Source organism: Tyto alba, unplaced genomic scaffold (assembly GCF_018691265.1).
Source record: "Tyto alba isolate M040663 unplaced genomic scaffold, T.alba_DEE_v4.0 Super-Scaffold_44, whole genome shotgun sequence".
In the NCBI taxonomy this organism is placed as follows: Eukaryota; Metazoa; Chordata; class Aves; order Strigiformes; family Tytonidae; genus Tyto; species Tyto alba.
The window spans coordinates 611,071-630,743 of record NW_024881320.1 but is presented as its reverse complement, the minus strand read 5'-3'; the positions used below and the strand labels follow the sequence as shown (position 1 = coordinate 630,743).

The window sequence follows — 19,673 nt, the reverse complement described above, 5'->3', positions numbered from 1 at the left end:
TCTTGTTTTCCCACCCTGACAGGGGATTTTGTGAATCTCTACACTTTTTCCACGCCAAAGGCTTACTCCTTCCATAGGTCCTATCAATAAGTCGTAGAGTGCACGGAGTGGGGGTTTGGTGAAGGAAGTCTGCCTCCTTGGAAGAGATGACGTTCCATCCTTAACAGGAGACATGGTACTGCTGAACAGACTGGTCATGCTCTGACAGCTCCTGTGGGCAAAAGGCAAGTGAGAAATTAGTTGCAAATATCTGAGGTCCACTACAGGCTGCCCTGACTTTGTGACACTGATGAGCCAGTCCCTGTCCACCCAGAGGACTCTGTTCTGTAAGACGCTTCACGGCACGGTTTTATTCTCCCATTCAGCTTCACACCACAATGAACAATGACATGAATGGCAGGGTGAATCAGCTGCAGACAGCACATTACACTGCTATGGAGCTTTCTCTACAAACTCAAGTGCCTGAAGTTCTGTTCACAGTTTTTACTGCATACGTATGTATAGCAGTTGTGTGCAGGCAAACATGAGACCCATTAACAACTGACTACAATGACAGGAAGATTTGCACTTGGGTTTTGCAGCAGCTGATCTAGCACGGTACCAAAAGGAAATATGACAACAGGCAAACAGCAAGACATGAAGATTATGCCTGCACTTGCTGCCACTCCTCTGAGTGGCTCCATGAAGTCAGATGTGAGAGCTGACCTGGAGCCCATTTCTGACAGCCCCATAGACAGAGCTCTGCACGTGCTCTCCTGGCATGACCAGCTACCGAACATCATCACTGAGGAGGCTGAGATGGCATGGCTACAAAAAGTTACTGCCCTGTTGAGGAAATGATGTTGCCCCATTCTGGTCTCACGAATCCAGCAGCTGTGCTCCCCATAAGGGTTATCCTTGGCTTGGTGCCACGTACAACCATTTAATGTGAAAAGGATAACTTTCCAGAAAGTTTTAACAGCTGGGTCTTAAAGAAAAGGCAGGGAGGGCAATAAGACATTGAACACAGTAATGGTAGTGCAAGGCCTGAAGTGTAATCAGAGTTGCTGCTGGGGCTGTCCAGTAATGAACACAATGAAACAACCTCAAGCATAAAAGGCCACCCATGAGGCAACACATGCCCCGTTGTCCTCAAGGTGCCAAATGCATTCGATGGAGGGTTCCATGAAATCCCAGTCCAGATCATCCTCTGATGCTGCTGCACAGAGAAAGCCTCCCTCCATTCTTGGTCTCTATGAAGCACAGTGCTGTTTTGCCTCTCAGACACCTTCCAATGCTGTGTGCCTTTGCCAACTTACACAACAGGAAAGCAGCTATAGTTTCCTCATTCATGACCAAACTCACACACTTTATCAGGACACCAGCCTGCAATGTCCTTTTTTTAAGAACGTTTACTCTGAAGAATTGCCTTGTCTCTGTTCCTTATTTTTACCTCTTGCCTAGATCAATTTTTGGCTATCAACACAGAAAAGAAATAAAAGCAGAAAGTATTTGCACATCCAGGAAATTAAAAGAAAACTCAGCATCCAACAGATACGTTAATCAATGAGATGCATTAATAGTTGATTGTGTGTTTGCTATAGCCCTATAGCAGACATATATACACACACATATGGGCACATACTATTTATACTACCAGATTAAGCCAACATGCAGGAAAAGACAAGGAGAGCAAAGATACCGCACTCAAGTACACTCCTACCACTGACAAACCACAGGTCTGAGATACAACCCTGACCTTTTCTGACACTTAGCAACAGATATATTCAGTAAATTTCTTCTCCCCTCTTTCTGTCCTCAGCTACTGCAACCAGTCTCCAGACCCAGCTCACATCACGCTTAAACCTATTCTCTAAAGAAAAAACGATGCTACCACCCATGCTCCCCACTAACAGGGAATTTATATCTTACAGGCCAACAGGAGTAATTTAAGAATGTAAACAAAAGCCTCGTGTCCAGCTGCACATGCTCTCCAATGCAGAGATTCTGGTGAAAGTACGAGTATGCTGCTGCTTCTCAGAGCTGCTGAAAACCTGACTAGGTGACTCATTCAACACCAAGTTCATTGCAGGATCGGTACAGACTCAGCACTGCCTGTCCCCTCTGGGCCCCCCTGCATTACCTCCACTGCAGCAGCTGACTGCCCCAAGCACGCTTTGCAGTGCCCAGTTGCTTCCGTCCTTTACGGTGCAGATTTTAAAATCAGATCAGGAAATAAAAACTGTGCTCTCCCAAATTCATGAGTTTCTAGCGCCCTGAATGAACCCTGTGCTCAAAGCACATCCCGCCTGATGTCCCAGTGCAGAAGGGCAGGGATACCCCCCGGCTCACGCAGGACCCAGGGAACACGCAGAGCTTCCACCCGAGCACAGCAGCCCGACCCTCCCAAGAAGCGGCTATTTGCCAGCAGGTGGCACTCGCCTGCCTCACCTTCTGTATTAAGCGATTTTTTTAACACACTAATTTATTGCAGGGAATAGGGGCTTGATTACTCTAATCAGCAGAGCATCCTTCATCTTGGTTTCACAGCCAAGCAGCTCTAGATTTACTTCTTCACCACTCAGATTGCTTTTTATTAGAACAAAACCAAGGTAGTATCATAAATCCTTCACATCTCCTGCCTGTGTGTTTGTCTATACAAAGGAGAGTGAGAAAATCCATAGGTGGAGGATGGACAGAAATCTTTTATAGCAGGCAGAGCAGACCCAGAGCCCTGGCCAGCCCACTCCCTTCCCTCCCACACCAGTGCAAACAAATAGCTCTCCAGGTGGCTATCAGGCATCTAAGTCTAGGTGATTTCAATGTGACAAGAGGGAGACTTGAATCCTTTGCCCAAAAGTCCCTTCTAACGAGTGCCAGTGCTGGCTTCTGGGATGCTGCACTGATCATTTTCTACCTTGCTCTTGCAATGTAGGGGGGTCCTCTAATTTCTGAAACAGTAAAATCTCTCATTGGGAAGCCTCTGTACAGACTCCACAGCACTGCTTATTTATAACCCTTTGCATAATGCAGCCTGACCTGCAGCAAGCAGAGGGAACCACACAAACTGGGACTCGGGACTGCCTGAATGTATCAGCGTTAAGTCTGATTCCACCCTTTGTTTTGGAGATGCAAGAATACAACAATGATCCCATGACAGCCTCAGAGAAATGGGTGAAAGTCCGTGTCATGCAAGACTTGAGCTCAGACTGATTTGGCCTCCCACCAGCCTCACAGGGCCTGGCTCTGCTTGCCAAGGATGAATGTGGCTGGGCTGAGGCAGGAAGGAGGGGTTCACACCAGAGTCAGCACAGCCCTGCTCTTGCCTTGGCACTCATCAGGACTCTGGACAAGTCAAATCCTACTCATGACCAAGCACAGCCATTCAGGAGAGCTGGGAGTCAGACTTACTGCTGCAGTGGTCTGACAGCCTCAGGACAACGGATATCCATCAGGCCTGTTGTTCTGAAAGACTTCCTCAAAAAGACTCTTCCTAGAGATGCAGCCCCGAATCCACATTCGGGGCCCTGACACACAATACCAAGTTGCGGGAAGCTCCAGAAAACATTTGGATAGGAGCTCCCTGTGGATGCTTTCAGGGATCTGCAATTATCTCCAGAACCCACCAGTGGTTGCACAAAACCCACAGACCACCCAGCACTCTCTGCCTGTGTGGCCTGTACTTGGGCAGCTACAGCTCTGCACCCTGTATGGCAGAGAACCAGAGAGATAAGAGACTCTCCAGCCGCTGCTTCCCTCTCTGCCTCCCACAGACCTTGCTTTGTCCTGGGCCAGCCAGCACCCCCTGGTATGCCCCCATCCCTCTGCTCTGGAGCGGGTCAGCTGCCTGGTTCCCCAGGGCAAGCTGCCAGGCCCCTGGGGGCATTAATAGGTTTTAATGACCCTGACCAGACTGAACTAGGGCCTCTGCCAGCATGCCCTGCCCATGGGCTCGGGAGCTGCATTTAAGCTGGGGCCTGTGCCTTCAGCTTCTGCTCCAGCTACGCTTGTCTCCAGCTCCATCACAGCCCTGCCGACGCAGAGCCTGGCCTGGCAGCTAACACCCCCCCAGGCTGCCCGCTCCCCAAGGACCTGCACAGCCATCAGCAGGCTGTGCCCGACCCCAGTTACTGCCACCAGACCCCATCCTGACTCGAACACTTGCTGGCTTGACCTCGGACCCACCTCACCACCAGGCACTTGCCTGGCGATCTGGACTCTCGGCTGACGCTGGCTGCCATCCCCAGGCTTGCCCTGCTCACTCCACTGGGTACTGTGGGATGGGGTCCTGCCGGAGCGGCCCCTGCCCCCGGCTCCCCATTCATCAGGGAGCAGCTGGCCCTCACTGTGTGATGATATAACCACAGCCAGCAGGGCCAAAACCCACACAAAGGCAGGGTCCCACACCAAGAGGAGAGGGGAGATATGCTCAGACATCACATGATGGTCACCAGGATGAAACCCTGAGCAAAAAGAGATGAAGCAGTATCTTGGCAATAGCCATTTTTACTGCTGCTGAGGCTCCACGTGAATTGTAATCACCTCCTGCTAGATTCCTCTGGCTGGGTACACTGAGACTTTACTCTTACTGGGGCACTGAGCTTGCTCTGGAAATCTCCAACTACGCTTGTAGGACTGGTTAGGGACCCTAAGCATGCTGACTCACTGGAAGAAAACAAGCGCTTTGAAATCGTAAGGGGAGCAGAGAGATAGCAATGGCCTTGGCAGAAGTGAATTCACATCTCAAGTTATATTGGTCCTTACCTCCCAATTTGCCTTTTACAAATTCTCACCATGCTGCACTGCAAAAATTGCCCCCAAGGAATTATATTTTACCCTTGGAGCACCATCAGGGCTGATTCTCATGTTTTCTGCAGGTACATGGAAGGAAGACAAACTGTATCCCCGTGATGGTGGAGAGGCCAAAAGAAAAGGTGGAGGAGCTATGCTCAGATAGATGCAGTGATCAAGTCCCTTGCTGGAGCAGAAGACAACTAGCAGGCAGGAAATCAGATTTTAATCTGGAAACCCAACAAAAGTCTAAGAGCCCTAAGGAGCAGAGAAAACAGAAACTGCATAAGACATGAGCAACTGGAACTCTCTTGGGGGCTGTATCAGTGGCATCCACAGCTTAGACAGCTATTGCTCAGTACTGAGATCACTGCAGTGTCCCTTCAGTGCTTCCTTTCTCCTCCAAAGGCCATTTCTCCTCAGAAGTTCCTTAAGTTAACTGCCAAACCCACACAGTTTTGCTTTTCTAGGCAGAACTGCCAAAAAATCATACTATTCTCTGCTTAAAAGCCAGGTTACCTGATGACAGCAGCCAGAGGGCACCCGTCCCAAACCAAGGGCTTTCTTTCAGTCACCCGCTTGTCGCCAGACATGGAGACTGGATGGCTCCAAACAGTCCCAGCATCTCCAGGGCCTCATTTTCTAACATGGGACCTTAACTGCATGTGCAATTCCTGTGCGTGAGGGAACTTGCACTGGCCCCAAGCCATGCAAACTCCCTTGAGGATCTCCAACATTCAAGCACAAGATGTGAATATGCATTCAGGCCCCACATGAGGAATGCAGGGCCTGCCTTGGCAGTAGGGAAGACAAGCTTTTATTCTCAGCTCCAAGCAGGCCTTACTCTTCTTTGTCCCTTGCAGTGCAGAAGCCAAAGCAAACTGACACTACACCTTCAATCACTGCCTGTGAGACACAATTTTACTATCCTCTGAAGCACTACAGCAGCAGCAATCCACTCAGCACTGACCTACAGCTAGCTACCTGAACTCACTCCAGTACTAGGTGGCAGAAAAGCCAGTGCACAGAGGAGGTGAGCTGGAGCCTGCAGCTCCAAGATCACAGCTTGTGCTCTACCTAACCATTCAATTCTGTTGCTTAACCAAAGTCTAAGAGGTCACAGTTCCTTGTTAGAGCTCTAGACCAATGCACAGAAATGCTGCCTGCTCCCGTTTTATTTCTTAATCTGCTATCCTCCATGCAGATTTTCATCTGCTTCCTTCCTGAAGCTTCAGGGATCTTGTGAGGATGTCTTCTTGTTATCCCAAACTCAGTGTGCTACACACCGTGAACCATGCCATTCTCTACACAGCTTAATCATAAAGAACCACACAGTATAGCAAGGGGCCAGATAACGCTTTCTACAGTGCCCTTCTAGACACTGTAGCCTCCAGTTTGGACACCTATGGGACTAGAGGAGACGTTACATACAGGAGGTATTCAGAGGCTTGGGCAGGACCACGGCAGCTACCCTGAATTGAGGGCTCAGCAAGCCAGGTGCAAAGCAGATGTGGCAGCATTAGCTCTGCCAGTAGAGCCCCCTGGTATGCCCCCATCGGCAGGGAAAAGGTGGGCATGCAGGCAAGCTACACAACAGAGTCTTCTCATGCTCTTCATCTCAGTGCTCGTGGCAAGAACGTCAATGACACAGCTGATTCTAGTGCTCCTCCTGATGCTTTTGTGAGGATGCTTTTAATAAAGTGCCCAGGTTGCCCCATCCCTGAGCTTCTCCTAAAAGCTGCAAACTAGTTACCTGACAAGGCACCTGAGGTAAGCTCCTGGATGTAAGCTTAAGGTAATGCATGTGGCTGCAACAGAGCAGAAAGACATAGGTGCTGCCTGGTTGGCCTCTGCAGTGTTCCTGAGGATTAGCATTCCCTGGAGCGGAATCAGATCATATCTCCCCCCTATAATCAGAGGGGCATTTTCCTGTCCTTCTAAGCCTGATGAACTAGCAAAACATCTCAGCAATTCCAGGGATCTGCCTGTTTGATCCAAAACTAGCAAGTACTCATAGTTCATCATCAACGCAGCAGCTTGAACAGATACGCATATGGATTTTGGAAAGAAAACCAGGCCAGTTATTGGTGCCAACAGGCAGCTCCCAGTTTCATGGGGATGCTGTTACAGCTCACATGCTCCAGTTATGGCTCACAACACTGCAGGCTGATTGCATTTTCTTTTCCAGCTGAGAAAGGCCTGGGGTATCCTGTGCTCACAATCCTTGCTGGAGCACAGATCTAGCCAGAAACCCTGGGTTGCATCATGCAGCCCCTCCCCACTGGGGGAGTGGTAACACTGGAAAAATTCTGTCTTCAATTTTCATTTCGAATGCTTGCCTAATCAGCACAGTAATGTGAAAGACTGAGACCTGAGCAAGTTATAAGAGGCAGAAAATGAGCGGAAACTCTGCAGCTAGCACGCAGTCCTATAACTCTGGAAATGCAGCATATTCCCATCTAACTAGCACAACAGTTAAGATCAACAGAAACCAGTATTTCCATAATAAGTGTGCAGCAGGGAGCTCCAAGCTCCATACCTCACAGACAGCAGGAACAAAACAGAGTTCCCCTGCAATTGTTTGGATAGTCAAAACCAGTGCCTGGCCAAGAGAAGAGAAAATTTGAAATGGCTGCCCCTCAGGACAGTTATTAGTTAACAACTGCTGACAAGTCCTTGCTGGCTATCATCTTAAACTATCAAAGTCACCTAGAAACATGATGAAGATGCCACCCTCTACATCTCTCAAACCAAGCTACTGAGTTCTTAAGAGAAATACATAGTTCTGTTCAGGTGACTGCCTGTGCCTTGGGTCCTCCCTCCCACAAGTGGCACAGGGATGCTTTCAGTCCCTGTCTTGCCTCTTTCCTACCAAAAATATGTATTTCTAAAGAAGGAAGCAATAGGATCCCATGGCCATCCGGGACCTGGCAGGGCTTCTTCGTCCCTCACATCCAACACTTAAGTCCGTAGAACAAAATCAACACCCAACAGGCCGCCAGGCACCTGAAGCTCCCAGGTCGGATGCACATGCAACACACTAGGCGGTAACGGATTCTCAATCCCAACAGGAGCAAGACGCAGAACTCTCCTGAGAGAGGGAGAAATTCTCACTGCACCTCATGAAGACAAAAGAAACGGAGAGAAGGGAAATGCCTATGGCCCCCTCTGCTCAGAAGGGAAGTGTGCTGCACAGTACTAACATACGGACCCTATTCCCAAAAGTGATGCTTAGTGTTCCCCATACATCCGTGCTGTGAGGAATGGATGGTTCCTGCGACTGTAAAGGACGGTATCAGTTTGCCGCTCTGTGCCCCCACAACTCAGGGCAACAGGGAGACCATGAGCAATGGAATCAGCTGCACCCTGAACTTGCAATTTAGAGAGAAGCCCATCACCAAGATGCCTCATTCTGCTTGCTGATCCCCACAGTGCAGTGCTGTATTCTCACCTATTCAAGAGGTTGTTCCTGCTGACCATCCTCAGGAAGCCAGTTGGATCAGTCATTGAGTTCAGCTTGTTATTCATCTCCTCAAACTGTTGGTCCATGATATCCCCAGCTTCACTCTCAGTCTCGCTACTGGCACAGGCTCTGCAGGGGGAACAGCAGGGTGAAGGAGTCATTGATGCAAGACAGAGCAACAGCTTTGTGACAAATGCTCAGCCAGTTTGAAAGAAAATGTTTTCCGGACACAACCTCAACCAACTGGTAAAGTCAAACTTTCCCTGGATTGCATCGCCTCCTCCTGTTAGGCACACAAGAGATCAACAACCCCAACACCTTCTCTCTTCTCCCGGGCATTCTTCAAGGTTTAAAGAGTGGCACACACTGATGGAAATACAGGATCCAAATTCCCATGCACTTCGTGCATGGCCTTTGAAGCTGTAACAACACAGAAAAGCTGAGGTCTGCAGGAAACACCAACTCAGCCCTTGATTTACCTAAGAACATGTGTTAGTGTATCCTTTTCAGATTTCCACAGCAATAACTCCAAGCTCTGTATGCTTCCTTCACTGGCAAAGCCAACTTAAAAAAAAGGGAGCTGTGTTGCCGTTCCTGTTATACAAACAGGGAAAGCACAGAGGAAAAAAAAAATACTCTATCACTGCCACTAGGACAGTGATACAGAGAGAAATAGAGCCCAAAAGCTCTAAAATTTTCCATCTCCTGACAATAATAGCTAAATTATAATCTCAGTGTAGGTTTTCTGTCAAATTGCTGTTAGCATTTTCTCTTCTTTCTAAAAGGAGAAAGCAAACACAACTATTGTATGTGCATTTTAACAACCCTTCCCTTTAATCTAATAAATAATTTGCATATTATATGGCGCATCACAAACCCTGGAATTTGTACACTTAAGATAAACCTGCTGTGCTACCTGATGAAGACATCTTGCATCTCATTTCTGTTTCCTTTTGGGGTCCTGACAACCTGGCGCTTTTCATCAAGGGCACATTTTCCACTAAAGAGCATGTGAATTAAATTAACGCACAATACATACTTGTGCAGGCAACGAGAGCTGTCCCTGTGTTGCTGTATGGACCACAGGATATCTTGTAAGCATACTTCCAGGTCAGTATAATTTAATAACCTGAAATAATAAGTCCTGACAAAAGCCGAACACTTAATGAACACTGAAATGGGGCTAGCTGAACAACAACCAAAGGGAATTAAAAAAAAAAAAAAAAAAAAAAAAAAGGGGTGGGGGGCAAAGGGGAAAATAAAAGGTTGTCAACAGCTGCCTCCTGCATGTTTTTCCTCTAGCTGCAGGCATGCTCAGTTTTGAGTCCTGGCACAGTTTAGAGTAATACTTACAATGAATATTTGGAGCTCCTTAAAGAGGTAAATATTTTGAGTTCACGAACCCAAGAGAGCAGGCCACATGCTCTCCCTAAAGAGAACGGAGTCTGTCCCAACACAAGTTCAAGCAGATTTTAAAGTCCCTCACACTTAATTTTTTTCCAAGTATGAATTATTTGTCGTCTTAATTAGACCAGCTGATAGGAACCAGTTCTAGCAGAAAGTGAAGGCTGCAGTGTGGAACTGAACACCACCACAGCAAAATCCCGATGACACATCCCATGACAGCATCCCTTCCTCTCCAGGAGCAGAAAATGGGAAGATGTGCTACTCCGGAGGCGCAGTGGTGCCTGCAACATTATGGAAGGCAATGGCACTTAAATTTGAACATAAAAGCACACAACTACAGTGCACTTAAGCAAGCTATGAACTGAGAAGTCAGAGTCAAACAGAAGTCTTCACTTGTGTGCTATACATATTCAAATCCCTCTGTTCTTTGCTGGTAGGCAGAGAACAGGTTCCAGGGACTGCAGAGGACAGCTTCTCCTGGGGGTCTGGTGTGCTGGAGCATGCTGGCAGACTGCAGTGCCGTAGGAAAGCACACAGTCCACGTGGGGAAAAAGTTTCAAAGCAAGAACATGATGTTCACCCACACAGAACAGACAAGATTTGTTTGTTTAATTCCCTGCATGTAATTTTGAAGTGGAGAAAGAGCTTCTGCCTGTGATCATACCACACCAGCCCAATGATCTCAGACTCAAGTATTAAACTCAGAATACTTAACCAAAAACATACCACCACCGTCACCATGATATGAGGAGGAAGCTGACATCACAGTAAATTAAAAGCTCATCCCAGAACCGAAAGACTGAAGGACTCCCTTTGCCAGGAGAAGATGCTGAAAACAGTATCTGCAAATCTGTTACACAAGGCGCAACTGCAGATTTTGGTTGTGTATATGCATATCTACAGGGTAAGATTCAACCATCAGCACGTGGAGACAGATGTAACCTTCTGAATCATGCAACCCTGATGCTTTAAGAGAATGGCAGATGGAACCAATTAAGTCTGGTTTTTCTCCCCTCTCTTATCCTTCCTGTCCGTATTCACACCTTGGAGGAAGAGACTCTATCCTCCCAGAAAGAACAGAGAGCTCATAGTCCACGTCCACATACAAGACAGAACTGGATGAAGCATCAACATCCGGAACACATTTACAAAACCCAGGAAACATGAAGGCTGGAGGGAGTAACTTCTGACATTTCCTTTAATGGGAATCACGCAACTCATTTTCAAGCAAGACGTGAAACACATAATTTGGAAGGTGTGACTGAAGCTAATATGCCTAAGTCTCAGAACAGATTTTATGTAAGAACCCAAAAACCCTAGACACCATCACTACCAAAGACAGGCCATTTATATGTTAGCAATAACTTAATGATTATGATCATTTGGATAACAGTGCTTATGTGCCTGTAGTTTCTCAGGGCTTAAGCATAAAGGAAGCTACTCCTCTGTCTGTTCCCTTATGTTTCGAGTACCCAGCTGGCTGAGAGACCCTCTGCTCTTTCTCAGAGTACTTCATAAAAACCCTAGACTAACAAGCAGTTTGTTACTGCTCACAGAGAAATGAATAATCCAATCAGTTGTAAAAAATATTTGTTTCCCTTCAGAAAGCCACCTTCACAATCACAAAAGGTTGTGCTCCTTTTCAGAAAGTACAAACCCCAAATGCATCCAAATGAGACATAACTGTAAATCCAATATGCACAGATGTGACGATCACCAGAAATGAGTCAGCTGTCACTACTACTGGTTTCCAACTGTCTCAACACTATGAGTTAAGCACATACCCATCTCAGCAGCATGTGTTGTTTACAGCACTCGGCGGACACAATTGTGCCAATGCTCTTGTGAGACTGGTGGGTAATTTCACAAAATGGCAAGCTCAGACTGAGTTCAGGACAAAGAACGGGTCCCGGTGTAAGTCCAACCTGACTGTTGACCATAGGCTTGCTATGCCAGATCCACCATCTTGGCTACCATTAGCAGCAACACACCTGTTCGTGCTCAAAATCTGTTACAGATATTGCCAGTATTTCAGTAACTTTCACAAGCTTTGCATTAGCCAGACTGCATCCTTCAATCCCTCGTCTCACTGGATAACTAAAGCTCACCCTCCCCCAGTGTTAGTACTAAATGCTCAGAGACCCTCCAAGGGAATATCCAGACTCCAACGTCATGCTCAGACAAACAGGATCAAACAACATGTTCACCAGAAGTTTTTAAAATAGCAGTAGAGATTTTTTCAAATCATTTCGTATCTTGTATCATCACTTATTGATAATCAGCACTGTAGTTACAAATAAGTTTATAGATCACAAAATCATAGAACAGAATCACAGACTAGTTTGGATTGGAAGGACCCCTAAAGCCCCCCAGTGCCACCCCCTGCCCCGGGCAGGGCCCCCTTCCCCCAGCCCAGGGGGCTCCCAGCCCCGTCCAACCTGGCCTTGAACCCTTCCAGGGAGGGGGCAGCCACAGCTGCTCTGGGCACCCTGGGCCAGCGCCTCACCACTGCAACTCTTGGAGTGCAATCATCCAGCTAATTCCTTATCCACCGAATGGCCCATCCCTCAGGTCCGTGGCTCTCCGACCGGGAGACAAGGATGTCATGCAGGACAGTGTCAAATGCTTTGCACAAATCCGGGTAGATGACACCAGTTGCTCCTCCCTTACCCACCAACACTGTAACCCTGTCATAGAAGGTCACCAAATTTGTCAGGCATGATTTTCCCTTAGTGAAGCCGTGTTGGCTGTCACACCAATCACCTCCTTATTTTCCATGTGCCCTAGCACAGTTCCCATGAGGACCCCCTCCATGACCTTGCTGGGCACAGAGGTAAGAGACTGACTGCTCTGCAGTTCCCTGGGTCTTCTTTTTTTCCCTTTTTAAAAACAAGGGTTATGTTTCCCCTTTTCCAGTCAGCAGATAGCAGTAGAAGAACCAGAAAGGAAAAGAAAATCATTGTGTAGCTACCTCAAGGGAACAAAAACCCTCAGGAGAGAAATTAAACCCCAGACCCCCTGCCTTTATCTGTCTCATAGCTGCAAAACCACATGGATCACTCTGACATCACTTCTCTCCTTGGAGACTAGAGCAGTGAAGCAGAGAAGTCTTTTTCTAAATACACATCGTCCATCTTAACTCGGACATCTCTTTTGTCTCTTTCTAAGTTTCCTCTCTTGTCTGGAAGACCAGCGCAAATCTCATTTTATGTTTTTCTGGTCTGGGGAGAGGTTGACTCTCCTTTTTCTTTGCAACCTGGCCAGGTCAAATAGGCCACAAATCTGCTTTTATTCTGCTGTCCACACCTCTTGAGAAAATGCCATGGGTTAGGGACTGCAAGGTTTTAGTGCTCTGAAGCAGTGTCTCAAAGATTTTGATGTCTTCAGTTTGTCACTGCATGAGGACTCTGGGACTGTACAACTTGTTGAACTCTTACAAGATTAAGCTAATTTTAATGGTAACATGAGTGTTTAAAACAATCTCAAGAGATTACAGAAACCCACAAATAATTTATGTAGCAGGTGACTGGCAGTTTTGGGGGCAGATTTCCACTAAAAGTTGGGAAAAAAGCATCTTACATTCCTCAGGAGACTGTCACAACAGCCTTCCTGTTAAAACAAAACCAAAAAATCCAATCGCCCCAAAACACAGAAGAAAATCCTCAGATAATCCTCTCAATCTGGGAGTGTTCTGGACAAGCTCTTTTATGGTAGCACAGATGACAAACTTCTCTATCAAAGTTGGATATAATGCCAGTAATAGCGCTCAGGCCTGAAGGCGTTATGCAAATATAGACAATTATTGGGAAATTAATTCCATTCATAAATTGCATATATATGTTTAGCCAGCTGCCAAGAATCTTCCAAGCAGCACACCAATATACAGATCCTTGATTTTTTTTTTTGTCTTTTTTTTTTTTTTTTTTTAAATAAGCTTTCTTGGCTAACAACTCTGAGCTGAAATCATATTAGGCCCATCCAGTGTCATTCTGCAGATTTTTTTCTTGACAGTTTTAGAAGTGTCACAATTCTTTTATCTGGACAAGCAGGAATAATGGCTACTTTTCAGCATTTTATATGCTTGAATAGGAACACATTATTTCTGATCAAACTTTCTGCTATTTAAGCCCTTGCACAGCCCAGCCCGGAAACGTTGGCCGTGTTCCCCAAGCGCAGCCGGCAGACACCCAGCACTCCCCTTCCAGCACATCTCAGACTCCCCCCCCTGAGGACCCACAGAAAAGCTGTTTGCACCCACAGCCATTTGCTGCTCCGTGTCGTGGCGGCACCGGTCTCACCCCGCACCCGACCCCGAGAGGCCCCAAAGCCTTCACTCTGGGTTACCACAGAAGGGAAACGCGGCCAGCCCACGAGCACAGCGGGCAGCCCAGGCCAGAGGGCTCAAGCATCCCCTTGACGGAGGGTCGGCCAGAAAGGCAACGCCATTCCACTGCTGTCAGCGCCCAGCTCACGCCTCCGGCAGCGCCCAGGGCCGGAGAGCTGCGGTCTCTCTCTCGGAGACGCTGGAAAACAGCAGCAAGGCTTGGCCAGGCCTCGGAGGTCACACGTGGAGTGCACAGCGCTGATTCCTGACTCGCAACCCGGTGCTCGTAATAAGCAGCTTGGCAGTGGCTCTTCAAAACAATTCCTCAAGCTGGGCCAAGCCCAGAGTCAGGCTCCAGGAGCAGGAGGTTGGGCTGGGGACCCCAGTGTGTGCACTGCGTGGACTAGTAATGCCAGAGCACTGAGAAGCAAAGATGAGCCTGGCACTGTGCACCACAGATTTATAAAACAGTGACACCTTTTCCCAAACCTTCCCAAATCCAGTATTTTTACTGGTACAGGGGGAAAAAAAAAAAAAAAAAAAATCTTAGGCAGAGTTTTCTCTTTAGCTCCCTAAAGAATGGTAAAACCAGGAGAATGTCACCACAACCTGAACCCATCAAGCCTTGCAAACCTTTCAAGAACTCACTCAGCATCCCAGCATAGACACACATTCTTTAATTTACTTTGAAAATGGTGAAGATGACACATTCTTTAATTTAATTTGAAATCAGTGAAAATGACAAAAGCAATCTACCAGGCCTGAGTCCGGAACATTTGATGGCTTCCACCTCCCCTCTAGCATCTGATGCTCCCGTGAAGCAAAAAGCACGGAGAGACTCACCATCTGTGCTGAGCACACGCGTCTGCAGCCCTCTCAGAGCTTCAAACCCAGAAAACTGACTGCAACCAATTCTGTTACCGGTACTGGGGACATAACACAACCAAGTGTCATGTTCCCCTTACCCCGAGGGGAGAATTAATTTGTTGGTGAGAGACTGGAGCAAACCCTGGGGAAAGCAACTAGGAAATCTGGTACCATTCTGCCAAGTTGAAACATCTAATGGGAAACTTCAGGTTTGGGGTTGTTCTTATTTTGATCTGATGCAGAATTCCTGTCCTGTCAGATTAAGGTGTGAGCATCAAGGGGAAGAAGCCAAGGACACTGCTGGTGACTGGACTACAAAGCACAACCTGTATCCACTGCTGTTTTCTGAACAACAAAGCTCTAACTCACGCCGCTGCAGCGTTAGCTGTGCAACTACATTTGCTGCCTATGGTACCGATTACAAAAGCTGAACAAGGATTAATTAGGAGAGCTGAACAGCAGCTTCCCAGTTGCCCACAGAACTCTGAGCACAAATCAATTTGAGGATCAATGCCATCATTTCCTCCTTCTTGGCCAACATCATTAGCTGGAACACCGGGTCTGGGTGTGCACTGCCCCTGCAGATTGCGGGTCACGCACAGAGCGTGATCTGCAGGGCTGCAGCCTCTAACACAGGCTGATAATGGCTCGCAGGGGCTGGGGCAGCACCATCGGTGCTTTCACCATCGAAACTGGGTGAGGAAAAAGACATTTGTCCACAGCCTCAGGGACTCAAGATTGTTTCACTCACTATCTTGGCACTGCAGAAAAATGCAAAATGGTTTAAAAAAACACACCACTAAAACACGGTGTAACCTAAAAGAGCCAGTGCCTGCACTCACACCAATTTTGGGGGCTTGATAACAAATCAGCTCATACATATATTTAAGTCCCCTTTGCAGTAGTAGTAAACTAGACCTGCAAATTGCTAGTGTGTAACTAAGCTACCCAAAGGAAAGCAATTTATGACTACATTGCAAGGTTCACTTATAACAGAAAGCTAAACTGTCACCACATCCTTTACCCAGTACATTTAATTCACAAGGAACATATGAGGGACATCCTCAACTCTGCTTTTCAGATTGAAGCATTCAGAAAAAAAATACTTGTAAATATCAGCTTAGAAACTATATTCATACTTATCCTAATAAATCAAAGCAAATACCACAAGAGATCATGAGATTGGGTAAAATAAGCTAAAAAAACCAAGTTGTGATAAATCCTTAGGACAAAAAAATAGAACAAGCATAGTTGTGGGACTTATCTGAGTAATGGATTGGAGTAAGGTCCCTCCCTCTTTGCTGAAATTCATCAGACAGATTAATTCACTGTAAACTATTTACTCAGCTATAGCCTCAAGGGAACATATTTGGACGGGGGGTGAAATTGCAACAGTATTTGCAGTTTTTCATAAGTAAACCTTTGAGAGGGAATTAATTACTCTGGAAACTGTAAGTAGGATGGAATCTGCCCGTATACAGTCAGACATGGTACCTGCCTCCTCATCCAGTCCACAGATTCATTACCCAGCCTATGGGTTCAAACCTTATTTGCATGTGACTATAGAGCTAGTTGGCAGAAAAACAGTCATGGACACAAAAATAAACCATTTTTTTTTATCGCTGCCATGAAAATTTTCCCCTACTCTGACTCAGTTCTCAGACTTCTCGGCAGATTAGCTCATCCCAGACTGTTAGAAATTGCTTTCAGTTGGGAGAGCAGGAACCAAGATGTTAGACACCCCCTCCCCAACTTACCGGGTATAGTAGGAATCCACGCCCAGAGCCTCCCGCACACTTGAGATGTACTGCTCCAGCGCAGAGTTTGTTATTGTTTGCAGGGTCACGCTGTTGGCTTCATGGAAGTCCCCGGCATTTTCTGTCAGGCCGTCACCCAGATAATACTCATGAAATTTCAGAATTCCTGCAAGGCACCAGAATCACAAAGTTATTTCTGCAGTGCAGGAATAGTGCTGTCAGAAGGTGGCACAGCCCCTAGCATTCGGCATTTCCAGTACAACTGGGGCAAAGCATTCTGTGCTGTGTCTCCACAGGGCTTTTACAGCATTCGGTATTACAGCCTTGCTTTTAAAATCTGGTTTTGTACTTTGCAGATGATGGCTCAAAGGTACAAAGGCAGAGCAGTACTTTTATGATATGATCACAATGCATTTGCTATTGCAGCACTCTCATATAAATTACAAAACAGATCTTTCATAAAAGCATCTAACAGGGTAATTCACATTTCAATAGATGCACATGAAAAATACTTATTAATAGCCTCTGATCACATAATTGAACACACAAAGCTTGCATGCTGAACAAGACTGTTATTACTACAGCAGAACCTCCTCACATCACACGCCGATTTTTCATTTCACTCATATGCATGAAAATACATTATATACAAAGAAAGAAAAAGATGGATTAATGCATAGTAAAATATTAAAAGATAGCATTTCACAATGGGTAAACCAGACACTCATTGTTTTGTTAAGAATTCAACTATTACTGCAGATAAAAACCTTCTTCCACTCAGACTGGCATATCTTTCCTGATATAATTAATTCTACAGCCTGTGATCAACAGTAAAAGGCTGCTCTGGATGCCCTGTTTGCCTTGACAGCACAAATTATTAAACCAGTTAAGAAGAGTGGAGGAATAAAGAATGAAGTAACTCCCTCTGCAGCAACAGCAACAAACACAGAATCAGCAAAGAGGCTCTGAGCGTACCATCTCAGCAGGATAATGAGGATCCTGGGCTGCTACCGAAGCTACTCACTCCATCAGCACTAACGAAACAAGAGGTCACCACGGCTGGGCTGGGGTCACTACTGAAGAGCTCCCCAGCAAAGCTGCTTAAGTGGAAGCTGTGAAGCACCACAGCCCCTCTGCTTCCCAACACCCAACAGTGCCTTCAAGGAGGCAGTTACAAACCCACGTATTTGAAAAGTGCAACTGCTTTTCTACAAGACCCAGTTTCAGCAAGGAGAAGACTGGTCATGAAGCTTAGTGCCAAACCCTATACTTCTGATCCATATAATTTTAGTAAGCTCAGCTTGATATTAATACTATAGAATTACTGGCATTTTATTGTGCAAACTACAGGCCTGAAGAGCCAGTTAGTGACTGGATGCATAGCAGAACAACACCATCTTACGTTTATAAATGCAACATTGCAAAACACCCCCCAAAAAATATAGATTCCAGTTACTCTCATCCCATCTGAAGTCAGGCGTGTGTGAATGTTTGCCTCCCTTCCTGAAGCATTTTTGGTGCAATCTCTATAGTGCTTTTTATCTCTTTAGCTTTGTCATGGTGAAGGGCTGCAATTATTAAATTATATCCAGAAAGAACTCATGAAAATTTATAGTCATCGCTTTATTAGATAATGAACAACAGATGTCTGCAAAAAGCAATCCTTTTCAAATTAATCCTCCTTGCTCCTCTGTGATAAGTGTTTCCACATTCATATGAGGAGAATTCAGAGGATCAGGCAGTTCAATGGCATATCAGGAAGCAGGGATGCCCTTCTGTTTTCTGCAATCCACTTCAGTGAATAAATGTCAAAAGCTTTTGGAAGGATAAAGCACAGAAATATAATTAAAGTAGGGATTCTTATGCATATAAGATTCTCACAGAGCCAGCGTACTTGGAATCTCATTACAGCTCTGCTCTGCCCTGTGAGAAATATATACAGATCGGAGGTTTGAAAATGGAAATATTAAACATGCAAAACAATTCCATCTCCAGGTGAACATAAAGCCCTGAATAAGCACTTCTATGTTGTTATTGCTGTAGCTATGCCATAGTTTTCAGTCTATTCAGCTCTAGGGTACTGGATGGCAAGGGTTCCCTCGTACATTCCCTCTGGTTCCAGATTCATTCCTAGCTACAAATGGTACAATTCTCTCCCTCTGTAAGGCTTGTTCACAGGCTCTTATCTCTGAAAAGGACCTCACCTGCCCCAGGAGCCAGCAGCCAGCTGTACAGATAACCAGCAGCCAGTGAGTAGTAGAGAACGAGTCCCCTCTGGCCATTCACTGTCTCCAGGACCTGGTCAATGGTCACTGGAGAATACGGATCAGAGTCCTGCTGCCCAGTCTGACGTTCCACGAGCAGGTCAGCGAATGCCCTCGTTCGTCCTCTCTCTGCTACTGCCAGTGCTTCATCATGGTGACCTGAAAAGGCAAAGCCATCTCTCAGACTTGACACCAACATGGTCTGCAGCACAATGTGCAGGAACAGGGACAGCTGCTATCTCAACCTGAACTAAAACTTGGGGAAGCAGGGTCACGGCACTTATTTCTGGAAAGAGTAGTCTCTGCAATGGAATACATTTCCACAGATCATCTTGGCTGCAGGCAGTAACACGATATATGGGCAAATGAGCCACAGTAAGGTAAACGAACGGAGCAAGAAGGAAGATCCAAAGGTAGCTGAATGCCACAGCAGGACACCTTTATTTCTGTCCTGGCAAAGAAATGCCGTGCTGTGTTGGAGAGATGAGGAGTGAAGAATGTATCACGAACTGCCTCCCCACACCTTCAGCTGAACTCTTGGCATAAGCTTAGAGTTCAGACTCAGTGTATGATGGCATCTCTTACCGAGACTGACAAGTACTCGCTGCAGGGCCTGATAGGAGGATGTCTGCAGGTCGAAGAGTGACAGCTTGTAATCTGTGCTCAGTTGCACTTCATGTCGAATGGTTTCAAACAGCGCCGAGGCCCGGTACAGCTGGGAGGGAAAATAACCATGGTGACTTCCTTACAGACACAGCACAAAGTACTAAGCGCCAGAGCAGGAGGATCCAGGGCCAACACACCCTCAAGGCAGGGGAGGT

At 46.5% G+C, this 19,673-nt stretch overlaps 1 protein-coding gene across 4 annotated transcripts in view; it reads right to left on the bottom strand.

The window, feature by feature from the left end:
• Positions 1 to 19,673, bottom strand: part of TTC28 (tetratricopeptide repeat domain 28) — a 196,713-nt gene that overhangs the window by 22,632 nt on the left and 154,408 nt on the right. For 3 of the 4 annotated variants that reach the window (XM_032992901.2, XM_042805055.1, XM_042805057.1), the window contains 5 exons: positions 19,438 to 19,567; positions 18,793 to 19,011; positions 16,589 to 16,754; positions 8,222 to 8,362; positions 67 to 211 (listed from right to left, as the gene is read on the bottom strand). In XM_032992901.2, coding sequence (XP_032848792.2) covers positions 67 to 211; positions 8,222 to 8,362; positions 16,589 to 16,754; positions 18,793 to 19,011; positions 19,438 to 19,567 — 801 coding nt within the window. The remainder of the gene's footprint in view (positions 1 to 66; positions 212 to 8,221; positions 8,363 to 16,588; positions 16,755 to 18,792; positions 19,012 to 19,437; positions 19,568 to 19,673) is intronic. The other variant, XM_042805056.1, reaches the window with a different exon arrangement.